The sequence below is a fragment of the Protomyctophum parallelum genome (assembly GCF_964188405.1).
Source record: "Protomyctophum parallelum genome assembly, chromosome: 16".
Lineage (NCBI taxonomy): Eukaryota > Metazoa > Chordata > Actinopteri > Myctophiformes > Myctophidae > Protomyctophum > Protomyctophum parallelum.
The window spans coordinates 15,226,223-15,245,642 of record NC_139711.1 but is presented as its reverse complement, the minus strand read 5'-3'; the positions used below and the strand labels follow the sequence as shown (position 1 = coordinate 15,245,642).

Below are 19,420 nucleotides of genomic sequence, written 5' to 3'. Positions count from 1 at the left end.
CCCTTGACTCCTTCAAACCTGCTCTCAAAGGGCACCTACGGATGGCTGCAATTTGAAACTGGCTCCTGTAAATCTGAAGCCCCCACCCACCCCCTTTTCCCCTCACTGCATATGTTTTCTTTTCCCTTTTTACCTCCTTTATGATGATTTCCTTTTTTTTTTGCTATATACAAGTGTATATTTGTAGTATGTCTCTAAATGTTATGATGAATTGAACAAGGTGGACCCTCTTGTAAACAATAAGTGTAGGCCTAGTGCTTTATTGGGTCGTCCACTCACAGTTAACAGTTTTTTGTATTGAGTTGTGCTTGAAATGTACTGTAATTCTGCAAACTCTTAATACATACTTCAATCAATCAATCAATCAATCAATCAATCAATCAATCAAACTAAACACCTAATTGCTCCTGATGTGCTGGTTGGTGCCTTCCGCTGCCATCAAGGAAAATGTCAGGAGACAGGTGTCAGGAGAGGTGCTACAGTAGCCTACAGACACATTTAAATATCTCAGAGTAACAAATGTGATAAAATATAAGTGGTATGTGGTCAAGGTGTATTTAAATATAAGTAGCTATAGTAATAATATGGGTAAGGAGTAACTCAGGATTTTAATTTGAAATAGGAATAGTACAGATGGATAAAGAAACCAGTAGGTGGCGGTAATGCACAAATATGTTTGCCAACTGCCAATAAACCCAAATAGAAGAAGAAGCAGGAGCACATGAGGTCTTCCTGGTCTTGTGTTTACGAACAACAACACATCTCCGTTTCAAGAGCGTGTTTCTTCTTATGCTGAGGTCAAATACACACTTATCGTCAGGCTATTGTCATCGAAGAGACACATTAATCCATTATCTATCCATCAAGGTATTTACGTAACTTCTTCGAATTGCATTGTGTATTATCTCATTACGTTTTGAGTTGGTTGTTTGGTTAGCTAGGCTAAGCAGGCTATCTAGGTTAGCTAAAGTACGTAGGAACGTTTATTTGTGATTTTACAATATAAATTGGGGTCCCAGAGATAGAAATGGGGGACCGTAGCTTAATTCATGTGAAACCGGGGGTCCTTGAAATGAAAATGGTTGAAAATCACTGTTAGAACCTTGAAAATCTTCTCGTATGAGGGTCCTTGGCATATATATTCAAATGGGGTCCACGGGGAAATGAGTCTCTCTCAATTTGGGGGTCCTTGACATGAAAAGGCTTGGGAACCACTGATCTAGAGGGATCTATCCAACATGAATCCCCAATACACTCTCTTCCTTTTCAGCTGGCGAAGAAGACGGAAGCTCCAAGCATCACAGGCACACTCCTCTTCCTCAGCTGGTCTAGAGAACTGAAGCTCAAAGTCAATAATGTCGCAGGCCACGAAACGCAAACATGTTGTCAAGGAGGTCCTGGGGGACTTTGTCATTCCTACAGGAAAGCAACAGATTGTGAAGGTTTGTTGTTATTGCACTTTATTCTGGAGAATAAAATGACCACCTTACAGAAAGTTGCAGCAGCTGCAGTCCATAAGTTTTATAATTATATGCCCTACCTAGGATTTAATTATGGGTCTCCCACGCCAGAGACTAAATTCTACCTAACTCTCTTCCAAGTTCCAAGGGGCAACATACCCTCTTGTCTAGCCAGGGGGTCTAGATAGTGTCTGGCTGCCGTCCCTACGTTCCTGCCTCTGATCTGCGCTAGCCAGCTAGGCGGTACAATGGGATGTCGATAAGGAAGTCAAGGAAGGAAGAGAGGAATCAAAGTTACGAAAACGGTCAAACACAGATTAAAAATACTTGACGGCTTCTGCGGCGAAGGACAATTCACAGCGGTTTCCGTTGTATCCTATAGCTCTTATATGCTTCCTTTGAAACGTGATCACAATCACTCAAACACCGCAAAGATGACGTTTCCGAAGGTATTTATGTCTGTGTACCATCATTTGCATAAGGAAACAAACTTCTGAATAGGGACCCCATGGGTCGCGAAGGAATGAGCTCACCTAGGGGGTCCCGAGAGGGGCTACCTCTTGTCCAGGGGACAGATTTTGCACTAGAATGATTGTAATATTACACAGCTTTGCTGTCGGGGAAACCAGCCAAAATAAAATGTCCAAAATATTAACCTTTTCAGGACACACACACACACACACAAAACATGTTTTTGGAACAACACAATCAAAGTTGGTACGGTGACTTTATACATTGCCAGATACTTGAATGTGACCTTTTTTTAATCATTTTATTGTCATCACTTTACCCAAATCCAGCTCAAGTGCAGTTAGGAGGTTTTTGACCACTGGCAATGTGGTCCCCAAACAAATGTCCTTTGGTCTCATTCATTTCACTGGTGCCTTTCACAGGTTATCGCTAGCCGTGGCAACAACCTGCACGAAGCTGTCACCGCACAGGGAGAGGCCTTTCTGGTGAGCATGCCCACCAAGTTCCGGAAGAACCTCTGGATAAAGAGAGGTAAATTATATAGTGACACTGTGCTTTGTTTTCCCACAGGGAGTTATTTTGGTCAATTTCTCAGTCCACCCTCCCTTCCTCCCCCCCCCACCCTCCCTGAGTCCTAGGGAAGGTAAAACTATTGAAACAGAAAAACAAAAGTTCATTCCGAGAAAAGGAAGGGTTGTAGCGATTCAAGAAAGCATTGAAATGTTGTCATTGGGCAGTGCTCATAACGAGTTTGGTTTATCTGGTTCAGATAATCCTGGTGGCTCAGCCAGATAGTCCACAGATTTGTGATGATGACATCACCTGATCCCTGTGCCTCGTGATTCAAAAGGGTTTATTTGTCAGCGAAATGTTACTGTGGCATGCTCCGCTGACTGTGCTAACGATTTCAATATAACGAGTATTTTGGAGTTAGAGCATGCAATTTGGGAACCCGGTCGCAGGTGTCTTTCTTTACATTTCTACATAACCCTAGTCTACACGTTGTTCTGCTATGGTGATCTGAATGTGTCCGAATATGTACAGTATACATTAGTGCAAAGTTCTCTACCCCTCTTTACCCTTCTGTCCTCTCTTTTCCCAGCAGTCCATCCTTTAGAAAATGTCTAAAAATGTAACTTTCAGGGCCCTATTTTCCGCTTGGCATGCTTAGCACTTGTGTACCACTCAAAACCGGTGGCACACACAGGACGATGCGTGATTTTAAATGAGCGCTCTCCAAAGCAACTTCGCTCCCACACCGAACACACACAGGTAATGCAGTTGTAAAACATAGCAGAAGAAGAAAAACAGCTGGCTTTGGACAGACTTGCAACGACAACGGTGCATTTTTGTGAAACTAGGCCGTGTGTAGACGACACCGGTCCCTTGAGAAAACCTACACCTACACACTACAGTGTTTTCAATCACGCAAAATAAAAAGTGAGAAGAACACAACATTTTGTCGTCTTCCATAACTGTAGAGGTGAAATATTGGTGAGTATTGTAGTTAAATTAAAGTAGGATGGATCTTTCTGCCTCACACTGTCAATGGAAGAGACCTATGTATATTCCCCATCCTCAGACACCTTTCATAACAAGTATGAAAGAAACATTGGCAAGGAATAATTATCTTCGCATTGATTTTTATTTGAAAGCTCCTACCTCGGAGCCTTCAAATTGAAATTAATTCGAATATTTATTGGCAAGTGTCAAAATCCAGAAAGGACAGCAGAGACCAACATCTTTAATGGACCGTATCTATGAGCACATTTTAGGGTGTGAGCTTTCGCTTTCCATTGTTTGTTTAGCCCATTAGTCAATAGAAAGCCTGCTTGGTGCAGATTGTAGTCATGTATACTTTACACACAATTTTCCATGTTTAGAAGATTGGCGGCACTGCAGTGGCGTGTACAGATATTTAGAGGGGCAGGTGCTCAAGTGAAAAAAGGGCACCTTGTGTGGCGTCTATGTGCACGCCACTGGGGCACTGCATACTGTGTAGTTGGCTTTTATTTCCTTCATGGTTTAGTTACGAGATGCACGTGCTACCGTCTTGTTTATTTCTGAAACAGTTCACAGGCCAATGCAATGTTGTTGTTGTGATGGTAATTTGTGTCATTTGAGGTAAATAAAATCAATCAGGGAAGGGAGGGTGATCAAATAATCGTTATTAATAGTATTTCATGGGCCCTTTCTCTTTTTCTTTTAGAATACATGTTTAGAACCCACCCCCATATCTCCCCCTTCCCTTCTCTCTCTGTCTCTCTCTCTCTGATACCGTAGTTGCAGCGGTTATAATATGGACATTGCCATAAGCACTTTGGGTATTTAGAAAAGCGCTATATAAATTTGAGTTCATAATATTGTAACAATATCTTCAGCCCCAGCATATCCCTGTTTAGTCGTATTATGTGCAAATTTCCCTGGGCTCTATCCCCCAAGGTGACTACGTGATTGTGGACCCCATTGAGGAGGGAGAGAAGGTGAAGGCGGAGATCAGTTTTATTCTCTACAGAGACAACATTCAGAACCTGCAAAAAAGACAGCTCTGGTGAGTGTGTGCACAGATAAGCAAACGCACACAATAATTTCCCCCAATCAAATGTTCCTTTTTGCATGATGTTAACCGGTACAGTAGGTCATGATCTGTTTTCCATTGCCCCCCTTTAGGCCGGAGGCTTTCACAAACGAGCCGCTGTCTCAGGAGAAAACCGACGGAGAGGGAAAGGAAGCGGTGGGCGTTGATGGGGAGGATAACAGTGACTCTGAAGATGATGAGAGTGACTTATTTGTCAACACGAATCGCTCAAACAATAACTACCACTACAGTGAGAGTGATGAAGAAGAGGATGATGACAACAAAGAAAGGACAGAGATCAGTTCCTAGTTGGGAGCATTCTCGCACACCGGGAGACGGAGGGCACTGGGAGCTATTTGAAATCCTCTGGCAGTGTACTCGGCTGCAATGCTGATGGAAGATTTTGAGCTGTCTTGAGCTTTCACTTGATGTATAAGCTCCTCATTGCAGCTCGGTCACAGCAGCCATTTTGTATCCACTGAATCCACTTTTTGATTCTCATGGGAAACAACACGTGGCATGTGCTAATGGGTGCCCCATTGCCCTTGTGAATACTTGATAATGCACCTTTCCTTTGTTTTCAAGCAGGCACTGGCATTAAAAACGTCAAAGATCTTGCTTGTGAACTGCTGGGATGGAACGAAAGGAATCCCACAGGAGTCATTCTGAGACAATATAATTTCTGTTATACTGAGACTTAAATTAAACAATTTGCATGTTGATTTTACCTCTGCAAATGTGTGTGAAAATGAATAAGCCAGTAATTTCAGATTTCTTACAGTATACTGTATAGCAGCTAGTGCTTTGCCTCGGGTTTAACTCCCACTTCATTACATTGAATTTACGTTACTTGGTTACATTCCTGATTTTTATTACGGCACATTTGTTTACAAAGGACTACATCTGTGATGTGTGAGGGCTATGACTCTCCCTCAACCGAGTCAACAGGTGGTTGTAATTAAAAAGCAAAAAAATGACACTCTTGTTCTGTCTCTTAATTTAAGAGTAATACGATATCACGGCAGAAATGAAGTCTTGATACAAATCATATTTGTAGGAGACATGTTTAACATTTTTAATGTATGAAAACAATGCCTCACAGATTAGGTATACAGTAGGGCTGCACAGCATATGGTTATCGGCTTATGAACATGAACATGCAATATCAGTATCGCAAACATCTTCAATATATCGTCCACTTCTAAAGCCAGTAACATCCCTCTGTTTTAGCCTGTGGCCCTCGGAAAATAAACCACCACTCCGTTTCTCCCTCTTTCATGCTCCGGTGGCTCAGTGGTAGAGTGCCTGGATGGTAACCGTAACCGAACCCGGGCTCCAGGAATTTAAAACTGCTATTGCAGTGCTCCTTTATACTGCTAATTATCCACACAAAATCTATAGCACCAGTCCAAGAGACCCAGAATTCATCTACTTTTCCACTTTATTTGACAATACATTTGTGTGATGTCACGTTGGGGCTTTCAAACAGCTGGCTAAAGTAATGGAGAGTATGCTCATGCATCACTTTTCCACAGGGACACAGCCCCCTCTTCTAGACTGAGTGGCAAAACATTAAGCAGCAGTTGGAGTTTGGAAGCGCTTGTTGGAAATCACGCAACGTACCTGTGTATCGCCGGTTTCTAAATGTCACATAATGCAGGAGGCAGCAGGATGTTGCGTTATTGAAAACAAGCGCTTCCAAACTTTTGACACTTCAAATAATCACCTGCACAGAATGTCTTGACAGAAAGTAGCTCATAACTTGTCTGGTGGATTTCTATGAAAAAAACTTTTCAGATATTCAAGCTTTCCCTACAACTGCAATGTTGGCGAGTTTACCATCGTTTAATAAGATAGGACTTTGGATGTCCTATCCGATTTTTGATGTATGGGCTATAAAGGCCAGAATATTTTATTTTTTGCCACTCAGTAGGTGGCTGCATAACTTCCAGGTACGATGTTACGTGCATAGCCTATTGATTGATTTCTTTGTCTGTTTACATTGGCTACAGTGATATGTATTATATGATCTCTTGATTAGTGCCTACACATCACATGTTGGGAGGCGTGACTGTCAGGTGTCACCAGACCTAGGGATTAATTTATAGTTCACATTGCACACAGGACACAGTTCCTGTTTCTGTATGAGTGTGACGACAGGCAGTTTGATGAAACCTTCCTCTCCTTTGAACAAGAAATTAGAATACTCTGTTAAAGGTTTTTCAATCCTTTAAATTTCAAGGTCTCCGCTACACACTTTTAGATCAATTTAGACCCCCCTAAAGGAACCCATAGAGTCCTTGGTATTTGAATACTTTATTAGACATACCTAAATGTAAACAGCAACACTACATAAAACACTTGGTCTAAAAGGATAGCACCAAAAAAAAGTCATTGCAGTCTTGTTTCCATTCGGGTCCTATTCAATTCATAAACATGACATGAAAAATAACAAAATTCAAATATCACAAAATATAAAACACTATGTACAGAGTGAGTATTTCCATCTTGGCCTACTGAAAGGTGGATTTTCAGGCCTGTTTTAAAGGAAGCCAGTGATCTGCATTTTTTGAGGGAAGAGGTCAGGGCACTCCGCACTTGCTTGGTGGCAGTGCTGTAGAAGGAGAATTTACTCTTTTTGAACGGTACAGCCACTCCATTGCACAGCTATGTGTGTATGTATGTCTGTCTGTTTGAGCACGGAATGTCCGTGACATGTTGTTGACATCATCAGACGTCATCATTGTGATGAAAGGCAGTGCTCACTTCACACAAGTGTGATTTTTTGTTTAAAAGGTGGGTGGTAACAGATAAGAATAATCCAGATCGGAATCCACTTTGAGACTGACTGTGTACACTGTTCAGTGTATCTGAAATTAGCTCTTTAGTACAGGGGTTTTCAACTGATTATGAACCAGGGACCACCACGCTGACTAATAATCAACCTGGGGACCACCACCCTAACTAAGAATCAACCTGGGGACCACTGTTGAGTTGGGTGAGGGGATATAAAAAATAATATCAAATTTGTTTATTTGAGGTGAATTAAATCAAGCCCTTAACAGTCAGTATAATTTAACTGGCATATGCTAGTCGTCCGGAGCTATTCCTTTCCCATGGTTGCCCTTACTCTGTTCTCTTAACCTTCCATATTAAACTCATAGATGGCAGACACATGCGATTGCATGATTATATGGGCACATTTGACATTTCCTAATAGACTCAACCAGTCAATCCGGTTCACTTTCCCTTGAAATTCAAACTCCCTTTCTGTGGAAGTTCTTGACATCCGACTTCCCAGTAACTGACATTGATGTCATCATACATCACCAGGTCACTTAATGAACTAGTTCATTTCCCAACTAGTGGTTGATAAAAAAAATACTAAATGCATGGCCAGGGACCACATGCAATACCTTCACGGACCACCAGTGGTCCACGGACCACCAGTTGAAAACCTCTGCTTTAGTACACCCCTTTAGAAAATGTATGCAGAAATAAATAATACAGTATACAAATGGGCTACAGATGTTAACCAACGAACAACCTGGGTTGTTAGGAGATTTTATTTTAAATGGTTGCCGTGAAGATTTAAATGTAGTCACGTTCTCGTTGTTTCAGGGGCTTTAACTTGACGGTCTCCGTTGTCACGTTTTGTTTTACTGTGTTCCTCAGAGTTGCATTCCAGCACTGGGAATGTTTGTCTTTGAGCTCTGACCACAATTCACTGACTTGGTCAGGGCTTCGTTTGTGAACCAGCAAGATCCTGTGGTGGGCACATTGTTGCTGCTCTTCTTCTTTCTTAGGAAAGTCAAATGTCAGAAAGGCAGGGTGGTGTATGGGGTAGGCTTTCAACTTCACCATACACATTCCCACGTAGACGTCATCGATGGGGAACAGGTGAACCATTTTGGACACCTGGTTAAGAAGTTTTGTCAACTGGCCCGAGTACACCACCCCACCCCCACCCGCATAAGTAGGGTATAAGCCTTTGTAGAAGCTTTCCGGGACGCAGTATTTGGACTTTTTCTCTCGGATAGGCATGGCCCCACCGATGACGTCTCCAACCATGAAGCCTCTCATGGCTGCTGATTGTCCCAGCCTCTCCTCTTGGTCCAGGATGTAGTCCAGCATGCCCGGCGTGTTGACAAACACGTCGTCGTCTCCCTTGAAGACGAAGCGCGCCCACTTGCAGCGCCGCGAGAACCAGTCCCAGAAGTGCACATCTTTTAAAGTGAGATTGAAGAAGGAGTCTTTGAAGTCCCACTGCAGGATGTCTCCATAGTGCCGGCTCTCGAGCTGCAGTAACTCGTCCGCCAAGTCCGCAGCCAGCTCCCCCTGGCTCTGCTTGGCCAGCAGGAACACCCGGTGGACGTAGCCTCCCCTTTGGCCTGCTTTTCCTATCCTTTGACCGGCCATCCAGCCGACCTGGCCCCATGTCCGGCGAATAACCTGCCGCCGCTCAAAGTTCATTGCCACAGACTTGATGGCCAGGAGAAGCAGGGGGGGCTCCTCGTCCTCTAGCCCAGCTCCACAGGGCTTGCTTGGCACGATGAGGTTGGGGTACTCCCGTCTGTGCATTGAGCTCACAAACTCCTTCATTTGCTCCGGCAGTTTGGCAAAGTCACTCATTCTGGTTTTCAGCTCTCCGACGGCAGAGAAACTGGCCTTCATTAGGTGACTGTAACTGCTGTTAATTCGCTTATGTCCCCTTGTGGTTCTCCTGTCGCTAAGGATGGGATTGTTATAGCGGTCAATCGGCAGTTGGAGTTGATTCCAGAGAGCACCGTTGTGTGGTGCAGGGTCCCAGAAGGTTCTAGGTAATGGGGCAAAGCCCTCGTTTCTGTAAGTCCCCGGGGCAATGAATTGAGTCGTTTTACTCAGATGTGTTGAACTGCTGTGTTTAGCTGTAATGTCTGCCATATTGTAGCACAGCATCAGGGCGACGTAGACGAAGAGCAGGCCCAGAAGAATGCATGGAGTGCACAGACAAATCAGGATGTTCCACCAGCGACATCGGATCAGTGCCATTCCGCTGAAGGGGACAGAATAAGTATTTGGTTGGTTTAGTGATTCTCATGCCAAGGACCCCCAAATGAATATGTATTTGTCCACAGACCCCAGGCTGGAAATATGTTTTGCCCCCCCTTTTGTGTTGATGTTATAGTTTCCAAAATGTAACAAATGTTGTCAAGATGTTTTGAGAATAGCAGATCTGCAAGCTCAAAGTGCATCACAAAGCACTGTATAAATATTTCATTCCACTTTTGTCTTTTTTCCTCCTTTTTGGGGGGGCGACTCCTCTGTGTACCACCAGTGGTACTAGTACCAGTGGTTGGGAACCTCTATGTAGCGCATGTTTACATAAGAAAGTCAGTGACTTGTCTACGGTACTTCTCACCAAGCTACAATGGTGCACACCACAGAACAGAAACAGAAATAGCCGATCTACAAGCTCACAGCACTTTATGAGCTTGTAGATCGGCTATTTTTGGCAAAGAGATTTGCCGAGCAGGGTTCTGTTGAAGACCCTTGGTGTAGGTGGGGAAGGGAGCGAGCCTAGACCCCTGGTTATAAGTGGTTAAGAGAATGGCAACTATACAAATCTCGCTCTAAAAAAAGATAACTTTTTTATGTCAATTACCCCCAAAATGACACTCATTAGCAAGCGGACCCCCCATTTGAAAATAGATGCCAAGGACCCCCATAACATTTTTAACGGCTCTAGCAGTGATTTCCAACCATTTTCATTTCCAGTGGCCTGAATTAGGCTACGGACGCCTATTTAATGGCATTTCTATCTCTGGGACCCCAATGTATATTGTAAAATCACTGCTAATTTAACTCTTATAGTGTACACTTGGTTCCATTTGTACACTCTGAGTTACAGACCCCTAAGGTCCATTTGGTTCCCAACTATCATTTAGCTGGGGACTCCCTGGAACTCCCTCAAGGACCCCTAGGGCCCCCGGAGCCCACTTTGAGAACCACTGTACTACACAGTACATGGTAGCACATGTTAACAGATGAATGAAAGAAACTACTGGCGACATTGGGAAGCACAGTATCTCAAGAGGAGTTGTTGGAAGATTAGAAGAAAATGGAACAGGAGAGATTTCTGAGTGACAGGATAGTCCAAGATTAAAAAGAAACAGCTGCTCAGAGTATATAGGGTAAATGAAAAGGGCATATTACTGTAACACCAAATTCAATGTGATGTCTCTGGTGTGCTGACCTTACGTTTAAACATACCATTGAAATAGAAGTCTTGGGGAAAAGTCTTTGTTTACCTGTTCTTGAGATGGTGGCCACCTCATTTGCTGAAAAATATCCCTCTTTTGTAAAATTGCAACCAGTAGTGCTAGCAGTCTGTCATCATCTCCAATTCTCTGTGTCTTCTACTTGGAATGATCCTTTGTGACGATAACAGAGACAATTCCCGAGGTATGTACAATTAGTTGTATTAACACATGACAGCCAGTGGGTTGGAGTTTCTGTCTGAGGGGGTGGCTACAGTAAGCGTGGTTCAGTGTCGTTTCCATAGGAGACAGACTGGTTACATTCAGGTACATGCGGGATACGCCCACTGTCAGTCAACAGAGAGAGAGAGAGAGAGAGACAGTGAGTGTGAGTCAGTGAGTGCACCGACAGGTAACCTGTTATTCATCAACAGGTTACCTGGAAATATTTCTCAGATACTGTAATAACTATAATAATTTCAAGCACGTCAGGCACGTGCAGAGGGGCGTGGAGGTGCTTTTCGTGCTTGGGCACCTATCCATTTGTGTCAAAGTTATAAATAAAATAAAGCCCAACATCCGTGGTTATCTCTATAGGTCGTCCTTAAATGCCATTGATAATGAATGGCCAGTTTTACGTCATTGTCCCAACACAAACATTAAATGCCATTGGTAATGAATGGCCAGGTTTACGTCATTGTCCCAACACAAACTAATGAAATGGCATTGACAGTGAGAACACATTGTGATTGGCCGGAATAAGATGATTGATGGCGTATGATGATACTTCACAGTTCACACGGGTGTGATTTTTGAGGGGCGCTAGCTCCTCCAATGTCCAGCTTTTAGTGTGTCCACAAACTTTGTCCTACACGAACATTAAATTCCTATTGACAATGAATGAACAATTTTACGTCATAGTGTAGGTGTAGGTGACGTAATTCTGATTGGCCGGAATGAGATGATGTATGATGATGTACGATGGTAAGAGTGCCACTCACTTCACACGGGTGTGATTTTTATATCTATCTATAAATGCACCTTGCCTCTGTCTGTACGTGTAAGCTGTAATCCACATAACTCAAAAACCATTCGCCGACTTCAAATTCGACACGCGTTCCACACCCCCACAGGGAGTGCAATGCCCGGTGTCGGGTCGGTCAGACCCACGGTTGTTCAGAACCGCCACAGAAGGCCTCTGCCCGGGCTCTGGACAGGGCCCCTGCCCAGGGTCCATTTATGGAGGTGGCCTGTCATGACATCACAACACTCCATATCCATGTCTGACACAGAACCCTATAGGAATAAAGGGACACAGATGTTCTGACATCGGCATAGACTCCATATTTGAGCATGCCTGACAAAGAACTCCATATATGGGCATAAAAGGGACACATCTTCCAGAAATGTGCACCCAATACACTAATACGTGGAATTACTCAAACTGAGTGCTTGCTGCTTATTTTTTCATAAAAGGGACACAGACATAACTGGGTGGGGCATGCATTTCCAACTTGCATCGTTCCAAGTGGCCAGTGCCCAATGGGCACCGCTCTAGTAAATAAAAATATGAGGAGTCTAACCACTCTAACCAACTACTTTTCCTGGGCCGTGGCTCAGCGGTCCAGGCACCTTGGCTGGTAATCCAGTCTGGCAGTGTGCCGCGGGTTCGACTCCCGATCCCGACGGCCTTTACTACCTGACCCCCGCCCATCTCTCTCTCCATTTCCTGTCAGCCTACTGTTTATAACAAATATAAAATAAAGGCGAAAGCCACAAAAAAGCTTAAAAAAATAAGCCATATATACTTTGTTGTGCAAGATCACTAAAACTTGCACTTGAACCCCAGCATCCATATCCTGGGAGGAACAACAGCAAAGATTGCAGATCTACAAGCTCACAGCGCATGAGCTTGTCCCCCCCCTCCCCCCAACGATCAGATAAAACTGGAATAGTGAGTATTTATAGATAGTGTCATATCTGTGTAAACACCAGAAAGATAATACCGTCTCTGTCACCACTTACATTTACTCAAGCAACAATAAACAGTATCAATGATAGCTTGAATTTACAAACAATCAAACAAAAAGAAAACAAAACAAGAAAAACTGTACCTTTACAGTTATGATGAGCTACGAGGTAGTTTTCCTTGATTATTTCCATTTTTTATCCTTTGTACTCCACTACAATTATTTGACAGCTAGTTACTAGTTTATTTTTTATTATTATTTTATAATTATTGCATTATGATTACATTATTATGACTACATTATTACAAATCATACATTGAACACTTAAAGCCCCATTTTATACAAGCTCATGACGCTGTAAGCTACGGTTGACACAGAAAAACATTTCTTTGGTACTCTCTGGTAACGCCTCTTTTGTTTAAGGAAGCTTGCCAACTTTCAGGTTGATAGATTTATGTTGTCTGCCTGTTATGATGCTTTGCTGTTCAACAAATCTACAAACTAATAAATGAACCTCCGGCATCCGCTTCAGGAATTACTCCCAACCAGTGGAACCTGTCTGACGTGTGTGTGTGTGACTGTGTGTGTGTGTGTGTGCGCAATGACCATCTTGAATGGTCATTGCGTGGTGTGGTGGTGGTTTAACTGGTTTTGCAGGATTTGCCTATGCTGGCATGTCCTGGCTGATCAGTGTACTCAAATGTTTTACTTACAGTAGGTAAAAGTATCAGCACTGAAATGCAAAAATACTCTGTTGCATAAAAAAGTACTCATTGTGCATCATGTATTGGAAATACTCAAGTATATTACAAATACCTGAAAATTTTAATTAAGTACAGTACTTGAGTACATATACTTCCACCACTGGTCTGGGGGCTTATTATTTTCTACGATTGTGTCTATTGTATTACAACCTTACCTCATATAATGGGTCCTGATCATCATAAGATGGTACCATTCATGTCTACTCGCTCTGTCTCAGATATGTGGGCTTCGGACAGTTCAGAAACCTAATCTCTCTAGGTCGTCCTCAGACGAGCCCTCCATCGTCGTTTCCAGTCATCCCGATTCTCCATACATCTGGCCAGTTCGTTGGTACTTTGCACTCCTGCATCGCTCTTGAGTACATCCACGTATGTTAGCGTGGGGCGTCCTCGTGATCGAAGCCCGTGTTTTGGTTCCCAGAGCACCAGTTTGCTGGCTGGCAGTTCTTGATGCCTTTGGCAGTGTCCTGCTAGTCTCATTCTCCTGGCTGCTATTTTCTGGCTCACCCTTGGTATTCCCTCATACAGAGTCTTGTTAGTAACATGTACAGTCTTGCTGATGATAAGTACTGCATGCAGCATTCTGGTGTAGCACCCGTCAAGGGACTTCTGCAGTGTTGGCTTCAGGGTCCAGCATTCACTGCCATATAGGAGAACAGACTCCACTGTTGTGTAGAAGAAGCTGAGTTTGATTTGTCGGGGGAGATTGGAGTTCCAAACACTGGTCATGCCATTCAGGGCCCTCCATGCAAGTGCCTTCCTCACTTTCAGATCTTGCTCGGTTGAGTTGACCCATGAGCCCAGGTACTTGAAGTCCTTGACTTCCTTCAGCACAGTGCCTCCTGTTGTTGTGAGAGGTGGATGTGCCGGTGAGATGTTATAGGTGATAACATCAGTTTTCTTGGCATTTAGCCTAAGGCCAACATTGGCACACTCCAGCTCCACTCTGTTCAGGAGTTCCTGAGCTTGTTCCACGTTGTCGGAGAGCAGGCTGATGTCATCCACATAGTCCAGGTCTGTCAGGACTACCTTGGGATGTCGTCTTGACCTCCTTGGTGTTAGGGTGAAGCCAAAATCCTGCTCTTGTCCACTGATGGCTTTCCTGAGTGCATAGTCCAGGACTATGATGAAGAGGGTATCCCCCTGCATTACCCCGGCCCGGATATCAAACTCCTCGCTGTTGCCATCTGGGGTCTGACATCCTTAAAACGGTTTGGTAGCCATAAACATCTAGACGTCTAATTGCCAATTAAGTACCGGATGCCACGGACGACAAGACGTCTTATTTTAGTCATCTGAAACTGTTCAGTCTTAGTTTAGTCTTAGTCGATTACATATTTAAACCTTTTGCCTTATTGGAAAAAGTGGCTTCTGAAGATTACATCATATGTCAGCCAATTCTAGGATATTGAATGTTTGTTTAGAACACTTAAGAATAAGATGTAGGTTGTTTGCCAGGCAAGTCTATAGGACAAGTCTATAGGACTTTAATGTTTGTTTAGGGCACAAAATGACGACGTAAGATGTTTGAGGGGCGCTAGCCCCTCCAATGCATGGCTTTTGAAGATTACGTCTGGTAGACACAGACAGTAGTTATAAACATTTGAAATACAATTATGTTATTCGAGAGCATGTAGGCCTAATAGTGTCCCACACATAATCACTAAATGGGTAAGAAATCTGTGGGAATTATTTAAATGGAAAACTGATCTATGCATTCGTCTCCGACAAACTTCAACTATAGGTTCAAGTTTATTGTCACATTCCAAGTTTACAGGCTTATGGGTAGGGGAAATATACAAGCAGACATGTTTTGCAGTTACAAATTATATATAATGAATGGTGCGTGCTAAAAACAATATCAGGCACAATATCGCAGTGCGAGCAAGAGAAGCAGATAATTATATAACTAGAACTGCACTCTGTCGAGTGCCTACTTGCTTGTTGCACACTAGTAGGCCAAAAATGGCCTACTAGTGTGAAAACATACCTGCACAGTCTGCTTCGTGCCAGCATATGACATCATATCACATGCTGCTAAGGGACATGCGTATCGTAGCACCTGACTGATACTTGCACGCTCTCCTTGCGCAAGTAATAATTATATAGCATCAGAATATGCATAGTGATGGTGCCAGTGCAGCAGCAATGGAGTGGAGTCATATTTGTGACGGCTTATGTTGCCAAGACTGACATGGCTACAGGGCTCAGCACTTGTTGCCTGATGGTTGACAGGGGGAAACAATTACATATTATGGTTATATGGCATTTGATACGTAGCTTTATGTAGGTATCGTTTCCTAGCCTGTCTGTCTTTGCTACCCTTCTGAAAAAGACTGTTGGAAGGCTCCATGCTCATTCAAAATGCTGTGGCCACTGTATTCACTGGGACAAGAAAAGCGGAACACATTACTCCTATCCATAATGCTGCTGCACTGGCTCCTGATCCAACACACAATCCATTTCAAAGCACTATAGGGATACTTACGGTTTATGAGGCTTAGAATGGTTTAGCTCCCAAATGCATCTGTGATCTGCTCACTGCCTATCTACCACTGAGACTGCTCAGATCATCAAGGTCTGAGGAAGGGCTTGCATGCTGGCCTCAAATGTTACCACTTCAGTCAAATAAATATCTGGGAGCAGAAAATGGTGTGCGGATTTCTCTCTTTTCTTGATTTGTGCTCAGATCATCGGACACTGGTCTCCTGACTCAACTCAGAATAAAAATCTGAATGTGATGGAAGTGCAGTTAATGCAGTCACATGGTTTTGCAGTATGCTCTGGAACAAATTGCCCGATGATGTGAGATCTGCCACAACGTGTCATCTCTTCCACAGCCTATGATAGTACTGGGATCAGGGGTCATCAACATGTCCGTCCAACTAGATATAGTTTTTACACACCATTATCATGTTATTATTTTTGGACCCAATTACTGAATGTCAATCTTAGTGTCATGTCACGTGTAAGACACTGATTTATTATGACAGCAGTCCAGCTATAGTACTAGTGGTTCTCAGATGTTTTATTTTCAAGAACCCCCCATAACTGTGTGTGTGTGTGTGTGTGTGTGTGTGTGTGTGTGTGTGTGTGTGTGTGTGTGTGTGTGTGTGTGTGTGTGTGTGTGTGTGTGTGTGTGTGTGTGTGTGTGTGTGTGTGTGTGTGTGTGTGTGTGTGTGTGCGTGTGTGTGCGTGCACGTGTGTGCGTGCGTGCGAGAGAGTTGTTATTCCTTTAGTGAATTACATTTTGAGTTTATTGTGTCTGAAATGTGATACAAATATACTAGACCTGACTTTGGCCTTCTGAAATTTGATGCAACTGAGGAGATATTTTACACTCAAACACAGTTGAGCAATGTGACTTTTAATCATCTGACAAATTGTGGAAATTGGTTTAAATCCATTGGTATAAAATTAAGATTAATACGAGTAATATTTCTGTTGATTTAATTTGTGGAAGTTTGTCTGCTTACATGTGCATGTAGGTGAAATTCATGGTATAACAGAGGTATAAGCACAAGGCAAATGCTGCCACCTAGTGTCTGTTATATTCTTCCACTGTGGCGTGTTCTCTAGGCTGAGATCCTGTTAATATGTGATCCTGTTACCTGCTCTGCACACTGTGGCCCCTTTTACACCAGCCCGTTCTTAGTCCATGAGCCACCAGCCCGTTCTTAGTCCATGAGCCTCCAGCCCGTTCTTAGTCCATGAGCCACCAGCCCGTTCTTAGTCCATGAGCCACCAGCCCGTTCTTAGTCCATGAGCCACCAGCCCGTTCTTAGTCCATGAGCCACCAGCCCGTTCTTAGTCCATGAGCCACCCCGTCCTTAGTCCATGAGCCACCAGCCCGTTCTTAGTCCATGAGCCACCCCGTCCTTAGTCCATGAGCCACCGGCCCGTTCTTAGTCCATGAGCCACCAGCCTGTTCTTAGTCCATGAGCCACCAGCCCGTTCTTAGTCCATGAGCCACCAGCCCGTCCTTAGTCCATGAGCCACCGGCCCATTCTTAGTCCATGAGCCACCCCGTCCTTAGTCCATGAGCCACCACCCCGTCCTTAGTCCATGAGCCACCAGCCCGTTCTTAGTCCATGAGCCACCCCGTCCTTAGTCCATGAGCCACCAGCCCGTTCTTAGTCCATGAGCCACCAGCCCGTTCTTAGTCCATGAGCCACCAGCCCGTCCTTAGTCCATGAGCCACCAGCCCGTTCTTAGTCCATGAGCCACCAGCCCGTTCTTAGTCCATGAGCCACCAGCCCGTTCTTAGTCCATGAGCCACCAGCCCGTCCTTAGTCATGAGCCACCAGCCCGTTCTTAGTCCATGAGCCACCAGCCCGTTCTTAGTCCATGAGCCACCAGCCCGTTCTTAGTCCATGAGCCACCAGCCCGTTCTTAGTCCATGAGCCACCAGCCCGTTCTTAGTCCATGAGCCACCAGCCCGTCCTTAGTCCATGAGCCACCAGCCCGTTCTTAGTCCATGAGCCACCAGCCCGTTCTTAGTCCATGAGCCTCCAGCCCGTTCTTAGTCCATGAGCCACCCCGTTCTTAGTCCATGAGCCACCAGCCCGTTCTTAGTCCATGAGCCACCAGCCCGTTCTTAGTCCATGAGCCACCAGCCCGTTCTTAGTCCATGAGCCACCAGCCCGTTCTTAGTCCATGAGCCTCCAGCCCGTTCTTAGTCCATGAGCCAGAGCTCCAAAATTGGAACGTTAATTATGAATTGAGTGGGCAAAACCATACCTATATTATATTGTTTATAGGGTCAGTAATTAAATTAATATACAATATATCGATAACCCTTCCACAGTAGCTTTTGCATATTTTCTTATATGATGCCTAATTTGCACATTTACAAGGCCTGGGCCGGCTTAGCGGTCCAGGCACCTTGGCTGGTAATCCAGCATGACAGTGTGTCGTGGGTTCGAGTCCCGACCCAGACGAAACTTACTGTGTCTTCCCCCCCAACGCTCTCCCCATGTCCTGTCTACCTACTACATCTATCAATAAAGGCAAAAAAAGCCCCCCAAAAATAACTTAATACAATAAATCCATGTATCTTGGGAGGTTTCAAGGTGATAACTATTAATTCAAGTTTTACCAATTCACCTCATGTAGGCTATATACTGTAGGTGAAAATAAATATGAAAAAGCTACTACTGTGGAAGGGTTATCATATATTAATTTACTTATACTGATCCTATAAACAATTTAATATGGTTTTGCACACTCAAATTTTAATTAACGTTCACATTTTGCGGGCTCTGGCCCATGGACTGAGAACCAGGCCAGTTCAACCCTGGTGGAAAATGGGCCTCAGGTTTTATTTTGGAACAGGAACATGGAATGGACCCTTACAATTTACAATTTTCAATTTAGGCATTTAGCAGACTCCAGAGCGACTTACATTAATCAAGAACAAAAAGCATGGCAATACATCACATACATAAAAAGTAGTTATGAAACATGCATAAACTAAGAATGTAACAGTGGAATATAATGAAACTATAGATATAAACTATACATACTATACTATACTATATTACTATACATAGCATGTGTGCGAGCAGAGTCCAAACGAAGCAACCGTGTCTGTTAGAAAGACGACAGGAGTGTTTCAAAACATGGTAGGAATAAAGATTTATTTGTCATTATGAAGAGGTGATTTGGGATGTTTCTTCTTTTACAAGTAGTATTTTATAATTTTTTTCGTTGATAAAACTTGCAAAAAATCTTCTAGCATATTCCAAGAATAATGGACATGAAATAAGGGGGATTTATTGCTGAATGTTAAAATGAAGACACCTTTTTTTTTTGTAGTTTTATTTTTTAGTTTTCTTTAGTTTTTTTCACCGAGTGGAAAAACGATTTGCTTGCTGCTTTTTCCATGCACCCAACTACCAGTACCACTAGGACATGCAGGGGGGGGGGGGGGGGGGGG

General features: G+C 43.6%; 2 protein-coding genes across 2 annotated transcripts; one reads left to right on the top strand and one right to left on the bottom strand.

Annotated features, from left to right (window-relative positions):
• The first annotated feature begins 727 nt into the window (after window positions 1-727).
• eif1ad (eukaryotic translation initiation factor 1A domain containing) lies at window positions 728-5,488 on the top strand. Its single transcript, XM_083786572.1, has 5 exons — window positions 728-867; window positions 1,271-1,442; window positions 2,354-2,462; window positions 4,374-4,482; window positions 4,602-5,488. The coding sequence occupies exons 2-5, from the start codon at window positions 1,356-1,358 to the stop codon at window positions 4,816-4,818; spliced, it is 522 nt and encodes a 173-aa protein (XP_083642698.1). The 5' UTR covers window positions 728-867; window positions 1,271-1,355; the 3' UTR covers window positions 4,819-5,488.
• A 2,612-nt stretch (window positions 5,489-8,100) lies between these two features.
• Window positions 8,101-15,505, bottom strand: LOC310873659 (N-acetyllactosaminide beta-1,3-N-acetylglucosaminyltransferase 2; the record flags this gene model as incomplete). The annotated part of the gene is made up of 4 exons (XM_083786208.1): window positions 8,101-9,544; window positions 13,638-13,652; window positions 14,417-14,676; window positions 15,473-15,505. The coding sequence occupies 4 exons, from the start codon at window positions 15,503-15,505 to the stop codon at window positions 8,101-8,103; spliced, it is 1,752 nt and encodes a 583-aa protein (XP_083642334.1).
• Window positions 15,506-19,420: the final 3,915 nt, after the last annotated feature.

What these genes read in the sequence shown, in the direction of transcription:
- eif1ad (XM_083786572.1), top strand. Translation starts at nt 1,356, where the DNA reads ATGTCGCAGGCCACGAAACGCAAACATGTTGTCAAGGAGGTCCTGGGG. An exon ending in GAAAGCAACAGATTGTGAAG is followed by an intron (nt 1,443 to 2,353) that starts GTTTGTTGTTAT and finishes TGCCTTTCACAG; the next exon opens with GTTATCGCTAGCCGTGGCAA. An exon ending in CTGCAAAAAAGACAGCTCTG is followed by an intron (nt 4,483 to 4,601) that starts GTGAGTGTGTGC and finishes GCCCCCCTTTAG; the next exon opens with GCCGGAGGCTTTCACAAACG.